The sequence below is a fragment of the Pelophylax lessonae genome (genome assembly GCF_965119305.1).
Source record: "Pelophylax lessonae genome assembly, chromosome: 3".
In the NCBI taxonomy this organism is placed as follows: domain Eukaryota; kingdom Metazoa; phylum Chordata; class Amphibia; order Anura; family Ranidae; genus Pelophylax; species Pelophylax lessonae.
In genome coordinates this window covers 346,610,427-346,633,917 of record NC_138770.1, presented here as the reverse complement: position 1 = coordinate 346,633,917, position 23,491 = coordinate 346,610,427, and the positions used below count along the sequence as shown (strand labels likewise).

General features: G+C 40.9%; 1 protein-coding gene across 21 annotated transcripts in view; it reads right to left on the bottom strand.

Moving 5' to 3' along the window:
* The window catches only part of RIMS1 (regulating synaptic membrane exocytosis 1), a 625,149-nt gene that overhangs the window by 156,629 nt on the left and 445,029 nt on the right, over positions 1-23,491 (bottom strand). For 16 of the 21 annotated variants that reach the window (XM_082249043.1, XM_082249059.1, XM_082249060.1 and 13 more), the window contains one exon: positions 17,597-17,817. The exons of 4 other annotated variants lie outside the window; for them this stretch is intronic. In XM_082249043.1, coding sequence (XP_082105169.1) covers positions 17,597-17,817 — 221 coding nt within the window. Of the gene's footprint in view, positions 1-6,424; positions 6,554-17,596; positions 17,818-23,491 lie in introns of those variants that run through there. One more of the 21 variants, XM_082249055.1, reaches the window with a different exon arrangement.

Below are 23,491 nucleotides of genomic sequence, written 5' to 3'. Positions count from 1 at the left end.
CACCGTATCACGGACTCCGCCCATCGGCATCACACAGCGCACGACGGCGCATGCGTGACTGCCCATAAAAGGCCGGGGAACACTGCAATGTCTCAGTCTCTCCCGAACCCTGGGAGGAACACGGACCTTGCAGACAACGGCTGTTCATCATTTTTTTCACAGGAATCGTCTCCAGACGGACTAAGATCCTGCAACGGTTACTTTACCATTCAGGAACCAACCAAAATGTAAGTTTAGATTTGGTAGGAGACTTACCATATCTCCTAAACCAAACCTAACTTTTTCCAAACAATTTATGTACTTACTATCATCGGCATGTACTCCATCCCTTACTGCCTCAGATATTAAGCCTATACACCTATAATTACAGACGATTACTATCAATGTGGGAGTTTTCCTAACCTCAACCACATTGGACCCTGGGACCAGACATGCTACCCAAGAAGTAATTATCACTATTATATTTATGAGTAATCCTCTGTATACCCAATTCTTTTCTAAATTCGCCATTTTCTCACCAACACAGCACACTGTTCCTGTAGCACCTGGAGAAACTTTGGGGAGGCAATACCCTAAGAAGTGGACAAATATGTATGTTCAACCATACTTTATATCAATTGTTTTTGAATCACCATGATATCATGATCTGATATTTATATATATTTATTTTCAATTATTCTTAGAATCGGTGACACATCCTTGATAAAGGCCTTGATAGGCCGAAACATGTCGGATTACCGATCAGGTCCCCTCTCTGCACCAATCCCTGTCCTTTGACAAGAGGAACTGCAGAGCTGGACCTATCCACGATACTTTCAAGTCACGTACTTATCACATGTAACACAACTTATATTTCCTCTTCACCTGCACAATGGGACTTTACCCATATATTCACTCCTCTGTTGTATATAAATACACTGTATAATAAATTTTATTTTATTTACTACTGCATACCTCCTTTACTCCTGCCCTTAAAATCCCACACCTGACCTGAGGCATCACAACCTACACAATATTCTCTCGGGATGGTGGCAGAAATGACTACCTAACTTTCCACTATAAGATCCAAAAACTCACCTCTTACAATGACTAAATAGATCCACAGAAACAGACCCATAAAGGTCTTTCTAAAATCCTGGCAAATACTTTTCTACCCTGTATTTCTTTTCCGTATCGATTATTTTTTTTTACAATCAAAGATTACTTTTTCTGCTCACTAAAGGAAATACTGAAAAGTTCAGTTAAATTTAAAACGTATGCTTGTTTGTAAATTATCAAGGTATTGTGACGGTAAATGCAAATTCATAGGAATTACTGCTTACATTTCAGTACAAAAATATCCCCAGCTTCAGGGTGTAAAGAACTGTAAGTTACATGAAGAATAATTTCTAAGAAGAACAAGAAAAGGATGTCTTTGAGGTGGTAAAAGCTATGATTTACTGTATATGCTTGTAAATAAAACATTTTCCGGGGTTCCTGGTTCGGAGGCTCCGGTGCTGTGAGTGGCCGGAGACGCGATGATGGGGGATGGGAGTGATGAGAGTTCACTTTCTGGCATGGAGCTCTAAAGGTCCGGCAAGATATTGACCTTCAGAGTGCATGCGCCACTGATGTAAGCGGCTGCATGCAGGGTGAATATGGTTTAGGAGATATTATTTACCTACAGGTAAGCCTTATTATAGGCTTACCTGTAAATAAAAATCAAAAAGCGGAGTATACTACCGCTTTAACTGAACTGAGCATACTGTACAAACAGCTGAAGTTACATGCGAATATCAATCTACCTTATTAAAGTTGAGATTTCAAAGTTATCTTTCACAATAAAGCACCAATAGAAAAGCTCAGGAGCTTATTTACAGGTCGAGCTTAAATACAGGTGTCTGTATTTATGGATCTAATTATTGTTTTGTGATATCGATTTTAAAAAAAGGTAACCTCTGCTTAACCACTTAAGCCCCGGAGGATTTGGCTGCTAAACGACCAGGGGGTATTTTGCGATTCGGCACTGCGTGACTTTAACGGACAATTGCGCGGTCGTGCGACGCTGTACCTAAACGAATTTGGCGTCCTTTTTTTCCCACAAACAGAGCTTTCTTTTGGTGGTATTTGATCACCTGTGCGATTTTTTGATCATGCGCTATAAACAAAAAAAGAGCGTCAATTTTGCAAACATAGCAATATTTTTCACATTTTTTTATATGAAATTCCCCCCAAAAAAATGTAAAAATCAAAATTTTTTAACATTTTTGTTTTATGCTACATATGTTTGGTAAAAAAAATCGCAAAAAGCGTATTTTGATTGGTTTGCGCAAAAGTTATCGCGTTTACTAACAAAGGGAAAGATTTTTGTCATTTTTGTTGTTTTTTTTTTAACGCGTAATGGCGGCGATCTGCGATTTTTTTTGCGGTATTGCGACATTGGGGCGGACAGATCGGACCCTTGACTGACATTTTTGACACTTTTGGGGTTACCAGTGACATTTCTACAGTAATCAGTGCTATACATATGCACTGTTACTGTAAAAATACACTGGTAGTGAAGGGGTTAACTTTATTTGGGAGGGAGGGGCTGTGTGTGTCCCTAGGGGCGTGCTTTCTACTGTGATTGGCTGTGGCTTGAGCTGTAAGGACACTGATCAACGGATCTACATAGTAGATCCGTGTGATCAGTGTCTTTACACCGAGGAGAATGACAGGCAGCTTGTTTACACAAGCTGCCTGACTTTCTCCCTCTCCCCCGCCGATCGCGCGTGTGACCGATGTCCACCGGTCACACGCGCGGGGGGGGGGTCCGTGACCGCGCGGGAGCGGGAGCGTGCCACCGGCGGCGCGCGCTCGCTCCCCAGACCCTCCCAGGCTAGTGACGTACCGATGTGAGGGGCTGACCGCCGCAGTATATAGTCGTGCGGCGGTCGGCAAGCGGTTAAAGATACTTCCACTAAATGCTCAGTTTAATTAGTCCAGGTCCATGACAAGTTTTACACAACTGGAGAGATTTACTAAAATTGGTGCACACAGAATCTGATGCAGCTGTGCATAAAAACCTATGAGGTTCTAGGTTTTATTGTCAAAGCCTTCAATTTCACCTCATGTTGCTACAGAAAAAAACATTTGTGACCAGGAATCTTCTTTTCTTTTCAGGTCCCAGCTCACACGCATTTCTTTTTCGATTATATTTCTTGCATGATGCTTCCATTATTGAATAGAAATTCATTCACTTTACGAAAAATTTCCAACATGCCCGATCACTCAAATTCGATGGACACACATAAATCGACCACACTGCAGCCTACTAATGGTGCAAAATTTGAACCAAAATTCCTAGTTTCGAAAGAAAGTTCTTTCGGAATTCAACCGATATATCACTGGCTTTAGAAGCTGATTGGTTACTATGCACCATTTTTAGTAAATTCCTCCCACTGTATTTTTTTATAGACCAACTTTTTCACTTTTGTTGGTACAGTCGTTCAATTTATGACTAGTGTGCATGAATTTGACCACAGTCTGGGTGGATCAGGAATAGACTCTTTAAAATGTCCTTTTTTTACATTGTAAAATTGATGGGGCATAAGGTTATTTCTAATGGCACATGCATGCATGTGGCTCCACAGACAGTGATGTAGTTTCCTCCAAGATAGGAGCTTCCAAATAGAAAGTACAAATATCAATAAATATATTGTGACATGGTATCTGTAAAACTGGTCAGAATGTCTAGAAAAGAGTATGATGGCAGGTATGATGGTAGGTGCGCAGTTTCTTTAATACTCAAGTCCCTGCAGTGAAATAAAAAAATAAAAAAACCTAAGTCTCTACCTAATGTTTATAGAACATGTACTGGGGCTGGTTTCACTTGGAATCCTTAAGAGACTAGGTAGGGTGGATTCTCAATCATGTGGACCGTGTTTAGGGTTTTCCCCAATAGCTTCACTGATTCTATTTCAGGTGGACCAAGCTGTCCCCTGAGTCAACTCAGGGAGCAAGACTGAGTTGTAAAGATAGAGGTTGTTAAACTTGCCAGTGCTTTAGGAAGCTGTTACTGTCAACTGCTGCCCCCAAAAGGAGGGAAACAGTATCTTAGAGTTTGTTCACATTACGGACTCAGTAAAACTGGTTAGAGCAGAAGTTTCTTTTCTTATGCTAGAAAAAATATGTAGTTTGTTTTTAGCCATGAAAGCTTAAAGCGTTTGTTACACCAAAATAAATAAAGATCCTGTTCCTTTAAAGCATGTTATACAGCACAGTGCTTGTGATGTGTAATTTGGCACCCCGTATCCCCTAAAAAACCTGGCTGATCCTGCCAGTTTCTACCCTCCCCCTGTAAACTGACCACGGTGTATCATGGCTGCTGAGCCCTGACACTGTGGTCAATGTATGTGCATCCATCAGCTGCAGCTCTCCTGTCCTCCTCTGTCTCCCTCTGTTCTCCTCCCCCCTCCCGGTTACGTGACCAGCCAGCTCTCTCCTCCACCCTTCCTGACTGATGTCAGCGGGTGAATCTCGCCCCCCCACTGCAGCTGTCAGGTGGGGGGAGGAGAGAGGCAGTGGGTCACGTGATGGCCGACCGGCGCTCTGAAAACAGGTAGAAACTGCATTTTTTTTAATAAAACACAGTGACAGGAGCATCTAGCATTGGGAAAGAAAGCAGATTATATCAACTTGGCAGTGTGGGTTAACAACCACTTTAAGCACTATTCAAGACACTACTAAAACTTACACATAATACAGACATACAATTGCAGTGCTCCCACAAATTTCCCAGGACCCTTGCTATGTTTATATACTCTTATACAAGTAATGGGCGCAATATTTCATTTTTAGGTGTTCTTATGAAAAATAGATCTAATATTTACATCCCTTCTTTCCTTATGTCTTCTATACTAATCCTAGAAAAACAATAATAAAGAGTCTGATGCAAAATGTGTTAACAGGAACAGTTTTTCAGCACCTAACAACCAAATAAAATCCTTACTTCATTTTTAAAGGGATGCAAAAACATAGGTAAAGACTAATTGGTTGCATTGAGCAAGAAATGTCCCTTATCATCAAAGTCTCAGGTATACCAGGAGGTTTTTTTTAGGTGACCTACTTTGCTCCAAAATGTACTAACTCACCTTTCAGTGCTGCAGGAATAAAAAAAAACTTGAGATATTGTTCAAAAATGGAGCTGGTTGCACAGAAATGGTCATGGCTGGTTGCACAACGTAAAGGTTCAAACATTAGGTAAAGATAACAAAAGCAACTTCCTTTAATTTTAAACTCTAGGAAAAAATGCAGCATAATGATCATTTAGTCTTTTTAATCATTCTTTAAAGATTTGGAACAATAACAGTAAAAACGTAACATGGAAAAGTGATTAAAAATAAAATGAAAAATTAATAACACTGCAAACATGGTTTAAAAGATTAGAAAATTATGAAGTACTGATTAAACAACAAAATCATATTGCCTTTTCTTTCACACTTTTTTCCTAGAAAAATGGACATGTTTGTATGCATATACTTTAGTAGGTATTACGATATTGTTCCATACTTATATATACTGGTTCACAAGCAATACAATACATTTTAAAGCTATTTAATATAAGCAGTGGTTTTGTTTATAGTGAAAATGTTATATATGCTCTTTAAATTCCTTGTATGAGTCCAGCTATTTTATACTACTAATTTATAAGTCAGCAAAATAATCTAATATTTTTTTTATGTTATTTTAGGTATGTAGTGCTAATTAGACATAAATAATCAAGTTTTCTAACACTGTAAAACCCCAAGAATCTAGACTATGTGAATGTATACCTGACAGAATTCATACATCATTTCTGTAACCGAAGACATCTAGCAAAACCAGCAAGACACAAAATGTGATTATTTCTGCTACAAAAGCAAAGTTTTGCAAAACACATCTTAACAGTGGTTCATTGAGCATAGTAACTAGTAACAATTTTCACGCCATTACAGAGATATATTGCTAACTTATTATCTATGGGGAGACAATCCGTGGAGTTGGTCACTGCACTCTAGATAAAGGTGAGGTGAAAGAGGAGGGGGTGACAGATGAATAGGGGAAAAATTGACTTCCCTGACACTAAATAATGTAGATAAAAAATCTGTACTAGCCAAAATACAGAAGCATAACCAACAGTATTTCTGAAGCTTATATAGAAAGACTGCATCATGGTACACAACTCAATTATTTTTTCTATATTCACATTTGATGCAAACCAAATACTTATCAAAAGCCACAGTTCTGCTTTAATTTGAAGTATATACTTTATAAAAACTAGTCTAAACAATATCATAAAACAAACTACATTTGTAGGTATTATTCAGTACCACTGGTTAAAATGCCAGTTGTGAATTTCTAAAGTTTCTACGGAGATGTTTGATTAAAGAGAAATAAATATGGACTGAAACGATTTCCTTCTTACCTTTTCCTTATCTCTCTAGCTGAGACTAGCATTCTGCTGTAATGCCAACTATCTCAGAGTTTTAAAGCAAATTAAAAGGAGGCCACTTAAAGCTTGTCCTCATCCTTAGCTTCATTCTACTTCAATTTGCTTTGGGCAATGATAGACCAAGCTTTTAAGATGTTTGAATTGAAACTTATATAATCGTAAGCAAGTTGAAACTCACTGACCTAATTTTGATAACAGTCTTCAGAAAATATATTTGCTTTTCATCTAGGAGTGATTAAAATGTCTCCTGAGAATATATTAGTAGCGAACTTTATTTTTCAATTTTAGCTGCAGTTTTAAATAAAAAATAAAAAAACACAATAAGTGCTTTTTATACTGACAATATAGTCTATTATATTTACAATCATGTTAAGTGTGTTTTAACATAAAATCAATTGGATATAAAAGGCCAAATATAACACACTAACAGATTTCATATTTGCCATCATAGAACTAAAGCTAGAAAGGTATTTAACATGTGGTGCTTGGTTTCTAATATTATTTCTCTACCATCCTTGCATTAGTTAGAACTACAACTGTGTACTGATTTTTAAAGTGATTGTAAAGTCTTGTTTTTTTTTTTCTTTTAAATAACAAACATGTTATACTTACCTCCTCTGTACAGCTGGTTTTGAACAGGGCAGCCCAGATCCTTCTCTTCTAATGTCCCTCTTTCTTCGCCTGGCCCCTCCCTCCAGATGAGTGCCCCACAGCAAGCAGCTTGCTATGGGGCACCCGAGCCGAGCTGCAGCTCCGTGTGTGCATTCAGACACGCCCCCCTCTCTCTCCTGATTGGCTAACTGACTTTGATTGACAGCAGTGGGAGCCGCTGCTGTGTCTCTGTGCCAATCAGGAGGGAGAGACACTGCTGGATAGGGATGGAGCTCAGGAAGTATTAGGGGGTGCTGGGATGGCTGCTGCACACAGAAGGCTTTTTATCTTAATGCATATAATGCATTAAGATGAAAAAAACCTTCTGCCTTTACAACTCATTTAACTATGAATGTTTCCAATTATTATGTGTCAGCTTACCTCACAATATTAAACACTTATTTATTGCTGAGATGCCTAAATGGGTATCACCATACGGATAATTAATCTATCTGTGTTGTTCCCAAAATTCTCTAATCTTTTGTATAATTTATTCATACTTGTTTCATAAAGATTTACTAGAGGGTGTGCCCAACTGCCAAGATGTGAACAGTGCAGCTGCTGAGCTCTGCTCCAACTAAAGGATATCCTGCTATACCTGTAGCTGCAAAACCTCCCTTCTTTGATGAGGCTACTGAACCGACACTGTCCCTAAGCATGGAGGCATTTCAACACTGCCAGGCTTTCCTGACAGCACACATTGACTCTGTAAAAAATAGATTTTTCTGTGCCTAAGCAGACGTTCATAATATCTGCCACTCGGTTATCAATGCAGAACAATGCTTTGGAGAAATGGAAGATGTTTTACATCCAATGGGTGCTGAAGTGACAGATACTAGAAAAACCTAAAAATGCCCATATTAATACTACATTTGGAGGTCTGAAATTCTCTTATGACTCTGAGGGACACGATAGAGGGCAGCTTATAAAAAAAATGGCTCAAACCTGTGTTCGGACTTCAGCTCCCCCCCCCCCCAGCCTGTACCAATGAAAGAGCACACAGAGGACCCCTCCACTCTCACCTCCATGGGCACCCTCTCACCCTTTTATTTAATCGACTACTTTTTTGAGACAGAGAATTGATGTTTAAGCCAGTCATTATTTTCCCAGACTTTTTATCTGCAAAGTCTGAGTTGTTACCTGATAACTCCCTTTCCAGAAATCCTCCAGAATGATCGCATGAGAGACAGGATCCACCTCCTGCTGGAAACACAAGCACAGGTTTAAAAAGGCTGCCCGCCAGCTGTCCCTCCGTGGTATAAAGATGACCTGGACAGCAAGGGCTAACAACCTGAAATACATAGTCTAATATTTTCCATTAGTAAGGGTGGGGGTCTTAGGGGATTGCTGGAAAGAGAATTATCAGGTAATAACTCTGACTTTTCCAAGTCATCCTCCAGGGCAGTCACAAGACCCCAACGAATCGTTCCTAGGGTGGGATTTCCGCTTGCAGGACCTTTCACCCAAAGGTCAGATCTTGGACAGAGACCAGATCAATCCTGTAGTGCCTCATGAATGTGGAGTTACTAGACCAGGGGGCTGCTCGGCAAATTTGTTCGATGGATGCCCCAGCCCTTTCCACCCAGGAAGTAGCAAGTAGAGTTTGCCTTTACATTCAGATGACTGGCCTGGACTTGGGTTGAGTAGGCTGTTTCTATCGCCATCCTTATCCATCTGCTTATAGAAACTTTTGGATGCCAACCTTCCCTTATGAGCACCTCCTAAAGGTTTTGGTGACCTCCAAATAGTGGAGGACGCATCTCCTGACATCTAATGTTGTAAAGGCTTCCTCCCGCTGATTAGAGGGGTACTGGCAGAAAGATGGCAATACGACTTCTTGTGTCTGATGGAACACTGATGGAACTTTGGGGAGAAACAGTGGGTCTGTTTTTAGTACCAGTTTATCCAGAAATATTGTGAGGAAAGGTTCTTTTATAGACAGTACAAAAAAGTAGGTACTGCCCTCACCTGTAACTGGTCTCTGCAGCAAGGAGCATTGGAAAGGCAACACATATGAAAAAAACTAAGAAATTTCCAAGCTCAACTTACTGACCAGCCTGCGATCAACGGAATTGACCTTGATCAAGGAGCATTGGAAAGGCATATGAAAAAAAAACGCACTGACACCTTTGCTGCCATAGTGCTACGGGCTGGGTGTTCAGTGTGCCCCTGTGCCTTTAGGAAAGGGTGGGCTCCTTTCAGGTTTATCTGCCCCACACCTGTCCATTTACCACATAAAATGGGGTGCCTTGCTGGAGCTCTGTAGCTTACACATGCATTTGCAAATGTGTGCAACTAAACCCGTTTTTAAGGCATACTGTTGGAAAGGTCAATTCCGTTGGTCGCAGGCTGGTCAGTAAGTTAAGCTTGGATGTGCTCGGTTCCCTGGTCCCGATAGAAAAGGGAATAGCATAAATGGCTGATGCCTCGGCGAAGTTGTTCGAATTTCCGCTCATACCACAGGGCTAAATAATGCTGTCAGAAGGGCCCTTTGGCTCTAGACCTGGGACGGAGACTATGCATCAAAGAATAAATTATGTAATATCTCCTTTGACGGCAGCTTTCCCAGCTCCGCTCCCAACAACCGGGGACTTTTTCCAGATGACCTCAGAGTTGTTCCAGCCAGAACGACACATTCCTGGCTACATAGGTGTTTGCCACATTAGGCTGGAATCCTGCCATCATCTATTTTCTTGTCCAATGGGTTTTTCAAAAGACCTATATCCTCGAAGGATAATTTAGATTTCTTTGAAACCTTGGCCAAGGATACGTCTAGTTTCAGGCATTTACGGAACACCCTCAGTTTCTTCAAATATGAATCTCCTTTTTAGGGTTTTAGGGAAGAACAACTTGTTTTCTGGGCATTCCCATTCTTTGCTTATGATGCCTTTGAGAGACTGGTGACTGGAAAAGACCTGTTTTTGGTCTCCTGCAGATCTCTTTACAACCGATCACCAACCGAGTGGGTGGGCTGGACTTTCTGGATATCTTCTGTTATGTCAACGACCTTGAAGAGTTCCTCCGTTCCCTCCGCTGGAAACAGTTTTTTAGGTATTTTCTGCGGTTCTGCCCGGCCTAGCTCGTCGTCTAAGTTGAAGATAAGGGAAGGGAGCCCGCTAGTCCCTGGTTCCCACCGTTGCCGCCGCCATCTTGCAGTACGGCATCTATATATAAGGGAAGGGGGAGGTAGAGGAGGAGGGGCAGGCACCGATCAGCCGCCAGCGAATCACTGCTCCAGAAGGCGCCCCCGAATGCCAGTCGCATCTTCGCCTTCATCCGGGCTACTTCCGGCAGCGGCACCATCTTGGAAACGTCACTTCTGCCGCGATACTCGGCCCCACGTTGGCTTTCTGCTCGAGGCTTCTCCAGCTCCTTTGAGTCCCCGCAAGTGCCAGTATTGCCAACCCCCCAAAGTGAAATTTACTGGCAGGATGCAAACATTTACAAAGGGCACCATTTTTTTTACTGGCAAAAATCACACAAATTTACTGACAGAGCCACATTTTTTACTGACACTACAAAAAGTACCTAAAATGGCAGTTTTCAATGCTAAACGATGCAAATATCAATATTTAAACTATAAATGTGTAGCTAGTGCTATTAGCAATGTGTTTAAGTCAAATAAAAGTAAAAAAACATATTTCTCCAATTACATGGTACAAGAGAGGGTCAGAGGCTGTGCGGACATGGTACAGAAGGGGGTCAAGGCTGTGCAGACATGGCACTAGAGGGGGTTAGAGGCTGCGCAGACATGGTACAGGAGGGGGATAGACGCTGCACGGACATGGTGTTTATCCTCCTCACCCCCTCACAGTAGGTTCCTCCTCTTCCCCCCTTCATATTGCCTTGCCACATCAGTTTCCTCCTCCTGTGCCCCTTTCACCTCTCCACATCAGTGTCCACCTGTGTCCCCTTCGCCCCCCCCAACAGTAGTGTCCTCCTCCTGCACCCTTTATATTACCTTGTCACATGAGTGTCCTCACTCCTTCTCCCAATGTATGTACATATATACCCAACCCTTTGGTGTCTCCTTTATTAGAAGGTCTGTGTAGTGTTCTCCTATTGGTGGAGTGACTTTGCTGTGTGACCTTGCTGTGTGATAGGCTCAGATCTGTCTCTGTGGATGGCTCTGTTCTCTCTAGCTGTCCTCCCTCCTCCTCCACACTTGGCTTAGTATAGGGGATGCTGATCAGCACAATACACATATAAAACAGGCGTCAAGCCGTTGCCCACACGTCACAACGTCACATCCGGTGGTTGGAGCGCAGGAAGCGGAAGCAGCGTCCACCACCAGGAAGGAGTATTTGCGTTCTTATTACTTTGGTTTTGTGCGTGTTTATTTGTCATTTATGAGAATAAAAATTGTGTTACGGTACTTCACTATGGAGATCTCTTCTTTTATGCTTCTGGGGTGAATCGATTGGGAGACCATCTTGATAATCCTCAGCCACATAGGTATAACGATCTCAATTGCAATTGAAGTGTGCAAAAACCTCCACCATCTCTAAAGGCTTTAAAAGGTGCTTCCCCCTCCTATATCTGGTGAGTGGGGAACTGAGAGGGGAGCACTGAGTGGAAGGATTTGAGCACAGAGCACTTTTAAGAAGTCACTGAAGAATATAAGAAGCACTTTTCTTGCACTGAGCACTTTTTTCTATAACAGACTGCTGATTATAGACTATATATAATTTTTTACATATTCTAATTGTGCTGGAGATTTATTTATTTGAATTTATATTTGTGCAATGATATATGGTTTGAGTATCACTGTTTACATATCACTTATGCACTTTATTACAATCACATGATACACTAAAATATTTTATAATTTTAAGAGCAGCGCAGACACATGTTTTATATAATTGATCTAAAGGTACCCCCTTTTTGTCTAGCAGCAGCTCTAGACACATTAAAGAACTTTATATTGATTTAAATAATTTATACAATTTTGAGACACTATTTATTTTTTATTTATTTATATAATTTATTTTCACCATAAGCACAGGTACTCTTACCATACAGCACAATACACATGTCCACCTTGGGTGGTCATAGTCAGCGTCCATTCCAGGCAGAGACCGACCTCCTCTGCTGTGCTCCGCCACCTAGAACGAGTGCCTTTCATTCAAAAATAGCACCAGGCGGTGCCACCACGCCACTGTTGGCCAGCAGCCATCTTTTCTACAGGCACCGCTGCCTGTAATGGGCATGCATGGGCAGCCCCAAACTGGGCTGAAATTTACAGGCTGCCCGTAAATTAACACTGCTGGGAGCCCGTACAGGAGGAGAGGTGGGCAGCCTTAAACAAGATCTCCTGGCCAGCTGGGGAATGTCCCCGGGCTCTGCACTCCCCTAAACTTAGCCTAAAGCAGGGGTGAGAGGGAGGGGGGAAAAGGCACCCCCTCCCCCTGCCACCACTACTACATCCCCTGGTGTAGGAGTAGCAGGGGAATGTGTAGCAAAAAAGGGGGAAAGCAACCTGTGGAGAAAGTCCAGCTGAGCTCTCCCCCGGGATTCCTCCATCCCTCCCCAAAGGTGCCTAAACTGTCTGCCTCACCAGTTAGTAACAGTCGAAGGGAGGAGGTGTCCAGGGATGCCTGCCTTGGACAAGGTATAAAAAATTACAAACAGGGGATAGATGTCATCTTCAGTGCTCATGCTTGCAGGACAGGAAACACAAAAATTGAGGGGCAGCCGGTGGACAGCCTTTTCAAACCTTTGCTTGTGGAAAGCAGGAGGTGGCCATCCTGGAGGATGACTTGGGAAAATATGCTACCTTTTTGGGGGTATAAAATGGCTGAGAGATCAGAATATTGCATTCAGCATGATCTACCCAGCTAAATTGAGAGTGACACATGGGGGTAAAACCCACTTCTTTACTGATCCAAATAAAACCTCACAGCAGCTAGACATGCAGTGCAGTCTGCTCCTCAATCCTCAACAGGACGCTAGACATCATAATCAAATATATTTACCATTTACTAGAACTGTGATTCCTAATTTACTGAACATTACACAAAAGTGCTGTGCTATTCCAGAATGAGTTGATAGTGCAGGTGCAAAAACAATCAGTGAGCAACATGTGTAATCATTCACCAATACATCTGTGAAAAACAAAGTAAAAATAGTGCCAATAAAAATAAAATGCAGTGTGTGAAATAATCATCCATCAATGTCCTTCTAAGAAAACCTATACTTCCTTTTAAACCACGTAAAATACAGAAAAAACTCTTCATATGTGCTTATCACATGGACTCTGCTCCACCACTGTGCTTTACATGGAGGCTTACCAGAGAAACATGACCCCCTAGCATACAGTGGTCATGATGCACAAAGTAATTATAAATGCTATGGGATATATCAGCCACATCTTCCCCTTCAAACATCACATTTATCAAAAGAGAAGAAACAAGAGCCAGGTGGTAATGAATGTAAGGGCTATACATTAACATATATACAAGACTCTCCCAAGCTCTACCGCCATATAAATGATGTGAAGACAGAGTGCCCGTGCTCAGGCCAACAAGTCCACTGGAGATAAATCCAACAAAAAGCCGACAACTCAGTGCTTCTTCTTAAAAGATCCTTTATTGATGCACAACAGCAAATACAATATCCATAGATGCTAACGTGTTTCGGCCTTAGCCTTCCTCATGCTATGAGGAAGGCTGAGGCCGAAACGCGTTAGCATCTATGGACATTGTATTTGCTGTTGGGCATCAATAAATGATCTTTTAAGAAGAAGCACAGAGTTGCCAGCTTTTTGTTGGATTCATCTATACATTAACATAGCCTGGGATTTGATCCCTGCACTTCTGCATACATGGTGATGTCAAAGCGTCTGGCTCCTCCCTACGCATTTCATCAAAGATGACAACACTGGGGGCCTATTCCACTGACGATTTTCTTTTTCACAACTAATTTTCTGCAAATTGTGGAAGTATCCCCCCTTAAAAAGACGTCAGAGTCTGTTTTAAAGAAGAGATACTAAAGAAACTTATCTATATCTATATTCCTTTTCCTTGATTTACAACATTTATATTATAAAGTAGCATGACACTGAAAGATTGCCAATAATTAAAGCCAGAAGATATTTTGTACCTATAGCTTGTGTTATACTAGAGACAGTCAGCTCACAATGCACTGCATGTTTTGATGTCACCAGTAGCTGACATGATCTTAGGTGATCTTTTAGCACATGTAAATTCACCACAATGAAGGATCAGCAAAACTTCAAAAGTTCATTTTAAATCTGTGTGTGTTAGAAGGAGATTCTTGTTATGTGAAAAGATATTCTTTTAGGATTTCAGTATCATTAATTCCATGTGTGCTTTTTTGTCAGACTCCAGGTAAATGGGGATTTACAAATAATTTGTCTTGATTTCCAACATATTTGCTTTGGTTTAGATCACTGGTTCTACCATTGGTACATATATTTCAAGAGTTACTTCTGCTTCGTAAAATATATCTATGACATGTTATTTAACCACTTCCCATCCAGTGCACATATATATACATTCTTAATTGGTAGCAGCTATATCAGGATCATGGCTTCAGCTACAGCCTTGATCATGGTATTGCTTTTTACAGCCAGAGACTGGTTTTCAGGTACAGGTGGATCCAGGCAGCTTCACAGCTATCTGATCAATTTTACAGGGCTTGGAAAGCTCCCCCCCACTGCAAGTCTGGCAGCCTGGAGGAGCTAGAGGAACATCCATTCCTCCCATCTCCTCATTTCTGGCATTGGTGCTGGCCAAGGAAGCATCTGATCAAACCAATCTGTGTTTGATGAGATGCTCTGAAGGGCAGAGGATGGATCGTGGGTTTATTAGACCCCAGATATCTCCATAAAGGCTACCTGTCACTGCCAAAGCAATAAAAAGTTGCAAAATATAGCAATAACATTAAATAATAAAAATTTAAGAAGGTTTAACAAATTACAATAAAATAAATGTACGAAACGTTAAAGCTCACACAGAAAAGCAAGCGCACATGTAGGTGTGGCATATGTGCAGCATATGTAAACAGTGTTTGCACCACACATGTAAGCTACAGCAACAAACTTCAGAGTTAAATAATTCTAGCACCAGAGCTCACGTTTAACTCTGAACTGTAGATCTTTAAAGTCTTTTTAAAGTGTCATCTACAGTATGTATAATGTTAGGTACCATAGTTTTTCATCTTTTCCCAGGCAAAAGCAATTTTAAATTTTGACACGATTGGTATCTATTTACTTGGAGCAATATCATCTTTTAAATGTTACCATATAATGGATAGTATATTGTGTTTGTGTGCCCTAAAATTCAGGGTTTTTTTCCCTTTAAATTGGCATTTGATATTTGATTGCACAAATATCGAGAGACAGAAAAAATTGCAACATCCACCATTTATTCTCTGGGGCCTTTGCTTTCAAATATATATTATTTTTGGGGTAATAAGTAATATTTGCATTTTGTTTTGGAAAACAGTTAAATCAATTTAGTTCTGCTTTAGGATCACAAAACAAAAGCTTTTTAAACAATTGTTGACTTCTAAACCCGTGACAACAGTTTTTAATGCTGTTCCAACATGACTGTGTCCTATTGCACAAAGCCAGGCTCAAAAAAGACATGGTTTGACAAGTGTGATATGGAATAATCACCTTAACCCTGAATACTTTTCTGATAAATTTGAATGCAGACTATGATTCAGGTTTTCTTGACCTAAAAAATGTTCTTTTATTGAATGGACACAAATTCCAACAGATACATTACAAAATCTTTCTATGAAAAATGGACTGCACTGGTTATTAGTGCCCAAAAGTTTTGGATTAGCATGTTCAACAAGTTCATACAGGTGTGCACAAACCTTAGGCTATATAGTGTTATCATCCAGAAAGATTGATCTAGATAGACAGTAACTGAAAGACAGTGAATGGGTGAGAGCATGTAGCTATAAAGATCTATACATAAGGCTTGTGTGATACATAATAAACAAAATAAATATAAGAATAAAATGTACTACATTTACATATACACAACTTGACTTCCACCCGAACTGCTGTAATTATGTCACGTTTGCAATACTGACATACACCTTAAAATAAAAAAATGTTTAAAATCCACTGATATATGTTTAATATTTTAGGTACTCTTCTAAATAGCATGGATGAATATAAAAATCATTGTTGCCATAGATCTGTTATTTTCCTGCTAAAGTAATAGTGAAGAAAAAGGTATTTTACATTGTTATCAACATTGCTTGTCTGTAGAACCTGCTTTCTTTATACCAGCTTCCCCATTTCTTGCTGCTTAAGGAAGGTTAGAAGAGAGTTATTGACTGGATGCTAGCAAGGCCTTAAACATAAGGCCTACTGTAATGTGACAATCCTCTCACAGTACAATAGCTTAATAAAATTCATAGTAATTAATAAAATGTGCCTGCAAGTATTATTAGGCTAAATACAACAAAAGATTCTCGCTTTGTAAAGGATATAGCAAAGCTTAATGATATCCAATTAAAATGTGTTCATCTGTACAAGGGTATGACAGCGTGAACAAATAATACTGAATGGCATAATGCTTTGGGTCTCATTCCCTATTTGTTTTGGCCTGCTACCCAAACTAGAGAAGATCAGCATTTTTTTTTTTTGTTTTGCAAAATATTTTTTTTTATTTTCAATTTCTTTGCTTATTTGAACTGCATTTTTGTAACATTTTTATTAAAACACGTCATAAAATGTATGTCATTTCTGTATTTTAACTACATTTTGAATTTGTTTTAATTTTTGCTGAGGACATTCTAAAAAGGTAATTAATGGTGCCTTATAAAAAGTATGAAAGTCCTTTATTAGAAAGAAAAAAGGCTAGAGAACCACTAGCTGCAGTATATGTTCTTCCACTAGTCTGATAACCTGAGAAACAAAAATATATATATATAAATCATATATATATATATATATATATATATATATATATATATATATATATATATATTGTCTTTAGATTTATTTGGACTTCTGTGTTAAAAAATACAAAGTGTATCACTTTTGTTTAAGATCATTTATCATCTTTTAAGAATGGCAGTACATTTTTCTGTGTTCTTTAGGTGCATTTTTCATACGTATTGGCATGTTTTAATAGGCATGCAAAATGGAAAAAAAGCAAACCAAAACATACTAATTTGCATACAAATAGGCCACAATACATGAAAAATGCTAAAAAGTGTAAACATTACAAATGCATGTATTTTTAAACACAGATACGTGAGATAAGCCTAAGCCTTTAAAAAAAAAAAACAATATAGCGCAAAAGAGAACTTAACTATTTTGTCCATAGCAGCATGCTGTACATGTTATTACAATATATTATAAAGGTAAGTCTAAAAAACAATCTTTGAACGTATGCAACCTTTTCTCCTGTTGCTAAAAGCAGAATCAAAGATGTATAGCTAAAAGACTATCTATATTTCTGCTAATACACTACAGGTTGGCAGATCAGATACAATACCACTCACCTGTTTGGCTAAGCTGTGATGTGCTTCGACTTCTTCTTGATACTATTGCAGCTACTTTGGCACTAAAACTTGGTCTTCGTTTCTTCCCACATATCCCAACAGTTCCCACTGCTGTATCAGACTGGCTTCCATCATTGTGCTCCAACTTGTAGATTTCTCCACTTACACTTGTGCTCTTAGTTATGGTTCTCCCTGAAGATCCCATCCGTCTGCCTTGCATCCTAGGTGGAAAAGGACTGCATGTTATAAAAATGCACTGCTGCTAACAGTTGAAGAAGGTACTTACTTAAAAACATTTATACCTAGTTACAATGTATATATTCCCCTAAAATATGTAATTTACTATACATGCCCCCTGGATATGGACAGCAGATGGCCTTTAAATGCAAACCAAGTAATGCATCTTTGAACAAGTGATTTACTAAAATGTAGTTCACGTTTTTAATACAATTACATATTGTGAACAGTAAATAAGATGTAATGTGTGTGGGAGTGTTGGTTTAAAAAAATACAACAAAATAAAATGGTCAAACTGTGTAAATTAATGAGTTAAAAAAAATTACAGGGACATTTTCACATTTTAAGTAATATGAGAAGCATCTACTTAATTTGAAACAGGAAGATATAACATCAGGCTATATTGAACTTGAGACTTTTGGTGTCAATTCTTTTTTGTGGGTACTTGCTGCCACCATATATTTGCTATTTAATTTTTGGTGCTTTTCTCCTTCTGATATTTTTGTACAGAGATCTTAATGCCTGGTGGTTTTCCAGCTGCAAGCAAGTGTAAATAAAAGTCCCCCTACATCCTCTGACCCCTAACCATAACCTTAGCCTTAGGCTATCAATCACACATAACCCTCCCCTTACTTGAACCCTTTAGCTTCACCTAACACCTAAATCAACCATTAACTCCATCTCAACCCTTTAAGTGTATTTGAAACCAAAATATTTTTTTCTAGTTTTAAATACAGTGGGGAATGATTGGAACTCCTAAGAACCAGGGATCACCTAGCTGTTTATATTTCTTGATTCATAAGTAATGGTCAAAGCTTATCCTTGTCTGTAAATGCCCAAAATCAAACTATATCTGCTGAACTGTCACATAATGCTTTCACTGACAGCACTGTAATGAGCTTAAGACTGCACTCTTACCCCCCGTTCACACTAAGGCGACCTGTGAGGCGACCTGGTCGCCTCACAGGTCGCCGAAGGTCGCCTTCCATAGGGAAGCTGCGGACCCGTTCTAATAGGAGCGACACAAGTCGCTCAGACTTAGAAAAAGGGTCCGGAGCTTCTTTGGGGCGACCCGGAGGCGACCGCCATAGACTTCAATGTTATGAAGTCCGTGGCGGCCGCTCCGAGGTCACGGCGCGCTGCTCGCACCGCGACCTCCGTGGTAGCGTCGCGTGTATGTGAACGGGGCTTAATGTCCTGAAGAAAGCCCCCCTATTACAGAGAAATGTCAAACAACATTTAAATAAATCAAATAATAAAAATGATCTCTATGCAGTTCAGGTTGTCAGCAGTCAGCCTCTGCATTCAGACTCTCTGCTTAAATCAAACCATCAATGATGCTCCATTTCTTAGGTGCAAGCAGGCTCTGAAAGTAGGCTGTCTTTCAGACTGCCATTGCTGTTCCCTTCCTGCTCTGCATTCAATACAATGCTATCAGTGAGTGCATAATATGGGGACTGAGAAGCTATAGTTTTTTTGGCCATTATTTGTAAAACGAGAACAATAGAATTATGGGTGTTTATGCAGGGGTGATCACCGACATAAAGTTATCTGAATTTAATTTGGTAAAACTTGGCATGGGTTACAAACCTGCCCCAGTCTATCCAAACTAGAAAGAGAGTTTTGGCTTAACTTACACTTTAACTTTAAACATAACACAAAACCTAAATTTAACTTCACCCAAACTCTGCAATGAACCATTTAACATTTAACCTAATACTTAAAAATTAAAGCGCTTGTAAACCCAAAATGTATTAAATTTAAGCTCACTAATTCCTACATGTGGCTGCTACATTCATTTTCTTTTTTGGCCTTTTTTTTACCTGGTGATTCAGCCAGTAAGTCTGATATTATTCAAGTTACTTTTGCAGACCAAGCTATCCAGACAACATAGGAGTTTGAGGGTTGAGACAAACCATGTACCACTTACAGGGGTGCTTACACTTATCAGCTTTTATTCTTTCATGTAAAAGCTTTATCCCAAAAGGAAAAAAAAAAATGTTTGCTATAACGGTTTATGAAGTTTTATCTGAAGTTCAGCCTCAATTTGTTAGTCAAGTCCATCTAAATTTGCTAGTCTAATACTACCCTCTCCCCAGGTTGACAATGCTGCTGTCCAAAGACGTCTGCTTTGCTACTTCATCCAAAATGAAGACATCCTAAGACAGGAAATGTGTTATTGGCAGGATCTCTAGGTGAAATAAAGGAAAAAAAAGCCTAAAAAAGGGAACTACTGCAGCCACCACACCACACAGGAATGGTAAGCTGCGAAATTTTACATTTTTGCTTTTGGATTTAATACCACCTTAAAGCGGTTGTAAATCGCTGGTTACATTTGTAGCGGGGTCTTCCATTATACAAGTTCTAAAAGACTGCTGCTTGACATTTGAGAGGAACTCGGCTCCATCTAGTGGCCAAAAGGACACATTGCAGCGGCTATGGAATGTCTTTTGATGTTATTTTCCTTTCAGGAAGTTGAGCAGTCTTCATCGCCCATAGTGCTTTGAGAATACCAGGGTGCACTGCTGCACCGCACAGCCTTCTGGGGGAAGCTTTATAAAGGAAGGGAGGAGCCAGGCTCACTCTCTTGGAAAAGACACAGTGAGACAAGCAGGATGCCAGTGCTGTGGGCTGATGCTGTATGCTAGGCCGAAACTCCTGGGCCTTAAGTGACTAAGTTGCAGTGTTTCATCTCCAGTAGAGGATCCCTCCTGGAGGTCCCATCGATGTTCTACAGAGACCAGACTCATCCACCCCAAATACCTAGCGCGGCTGGTGACAGAGGCCGGAGACTGAGACAGCAGCGGAGGCTTCCTGGGAGACAGTCCTGTTGGTGAGAGGGCACCTGCCCAAAAACTGACTCTATCTATCAAAGAAGTAACTTTAGTCAGGATTAGCCTTAGAGTAGTAGAAGGCAATATACCAGGTGGCCCAGTACATCTCTCACAGAAGTTTTACCGGCAATCCTGCACAGACACCCCGCGGTGATTACTAACTGTTTGCTGCCATTCTCTCTATTGATCACCCATCCTCAATGTGGATTACAAATTGCGAGTGCACCAACGTTGCTAGCGAAGATATAGAGAAGAAACAGCGGACTCAGATAGGTCTGACATTCTGATACTGTGTCTAACTGAATGCTGAGCCTTATCTCCAAAAGTATAATAGTGATTAAGATGGCGGTCCTATAGGCTCTGAGACATTTCCTGAAACAATTAATGTGCCCTTGAGGAGTGATATCACAGTATTTATCTTATCTTTGATTAATTAATTAGTATATCCTTTTACAAAGTCATATTTTACTGTATCGAAACTGTTTATTTGATTCACAGTAAATAACTTTCCTGTTTAAAAGCAAGCTTGTGTGTGGTCACCTTGTATTACCCAGAAGGACTGCAGCTGGAGAGAGGTAACAGGTCATTATTATTTATTGAAGTGTTATATTCCAATCTGTGTAGCCATTTGGTATTCCAGTCCTATTCTGGGTCAGTTGTGCCTAGGGAGGGTTCGAGCCAATTCTGTGGGTTGTTAGGCAGGACGTAGACCCAATAATCTAATCAGCAGCTCCTGCGGGGGTGGTGCTACACGTGGGGGCTCGTCCGGGATGATCTACAGTCCTGCAACACAACCCTCTCAGCCACAGAATCCCCCTCAACGCAGAAATGGATCCTACCGCTGCAGCCGAGTGGTGCAGGGAAGAGAATGTCGTAGTGGAAAATGGCCTGGTGGTTGAAATCAAGGGAGAGGTCTGGACTGAGGAAAAACTCCTCCCAGTTTTAAGGGCACTGTCCACAGACAGGAAATTCTGGGTGACTGACATAAAGACAGACACCACCGTTCCACACACGTATGCATTGTGTGAGTGGAGGAAGGGGGTCCCTGATTACTTTAAGGGAACCAGAGTAAAGACTACTGACCAAACAGAACTTTTCTTAATACATCCAGAAGTCCTTACTGAAGGTCCCTCATCCACCACTCCTGGGGGATCCAGCAAAGAAAAAGGTGTCCAAGAAGGGAGTCCAGAGTCACCACCTTTGTCTACCTTTAGCTCAGAACTGTGTGCTGTTCTCGGGGAAATCGTAGCAAAATGTAGTAAGGACTCCCCAAACTATCTGATGACTGAATATAGGAAGCTCAGGACATTCTCTGGGAAACAGCCTGTGCCTTCGACAGAAGATGGGTTTGAAGAGTGGTTAGATACCGCCACTCAGGCTTTGGAAGAGTGGGAGGTACCAGAACAGCACAAGAAACAGAGAATCACAGAAAGTTTAAAGGGACCTGCACTAGAGGCCGTACGTAATCTCAAGCTAAGCAAAAAGAACTGTACTGCACAGGATTATCTAGACATTCTACAAGATGTATTTGGTCGGACGGAGAACGTGGCTGAACTTCTTTACCAGTTAGACCACTGTTACCAAGAAGAGGAAGAGAAGTTGTCCGAATTTATTAGACGCCTAGATAAGATCATCCACCAGATCTTGATAAAGAAAGGGATAGACCCCCGGAAGGTAGATGAGACTCGTGCACGGCAGGTGCTGAGAGGGGCTCAACCCTTAGATCCCATTGCCATACTGTTGCGAACTCGCCAAGATGGTGGCATTCTGGAATACCCTGACCTGATCCGAATGGTCAGAGAAGAAGAGGTCATGTTAGACAACAAAAGGAAGAGTCGGCAGTTTGACTCAACTGCTCGTGTCAGAGTGATAAGTGCAAAAGAAAGTGACTCGCAAGTTGAACTCCTAAAGACCCAGGTGTCCCAGTTGATAGAAATGGTGTCCATCCTGACTAGTCAGGCATCTACTCTACCTGATGGGAACGTGTCAGAGAAGCCGGATAAACCTTCTAACCTTAGAGTAGACCCGGAACCGAGACCTAGGAGATCGCTAACTTGTTTCAACTGTGGGGGAGTAGGACATGTTAGAGGAGTATGTCCCAGCCCAGGAAATGTCGCCTCAGAACCTCGCAAGCCAGCGGAAAAACTTCAGAGGGCACCCGTGAAGGAGTCGACCGGGTGCCCGCCAGTTTCAAGGGAATCCAAGAGACTCAATGATTCAGGGAATCTGAGTCAGGGAGTCAGATCCAGGTACAACGCCCCTAGTTCTATACTCCAGGCTACTGAGAGAAGGAAAATCAATGCACACCGGGCCCAGAGGGGACTGAAGTCCAGAAGAAAAAAAAAGAAAAGAGCCTGGGTGCAGAGAACTGAATCAGACAACAAGGCCACTTCAAGAGAATTCCCAACTAACTTGGTCGGGCCTTCCCCTGTAGTCTCTGTCCAGGTAGAAGGAATTTACACAAGAGCCCTCCTTGACACTGGGGCCCAAGTGACTCTTCTGTATAGAGACTTCTATGATAAACACCTTACCCATCTACCTCTGCAGAAGTTGGAAGATCTGGAGATATGGGGTATCGGGACTCAAAGTTTTCCCTATGACGGGTATCTGCCAATCAAGTTGACCTTTGACCCATCAGTGGCTGGTGAAGCTGAAACCTTCGACACCCTAGCGGTGGTCTGTCCTCGTCCGCCAGGGGCCAACAAAAGCTCTCTCATCGTAGGGACCAACACTGACCTAGTAAGGCGCCTCCTGACACAACTGGTCCAGGGACAGGATGCTCCAGCGCCAAGGATTCACCCCATGCTACGGCAGGCCTATCAAC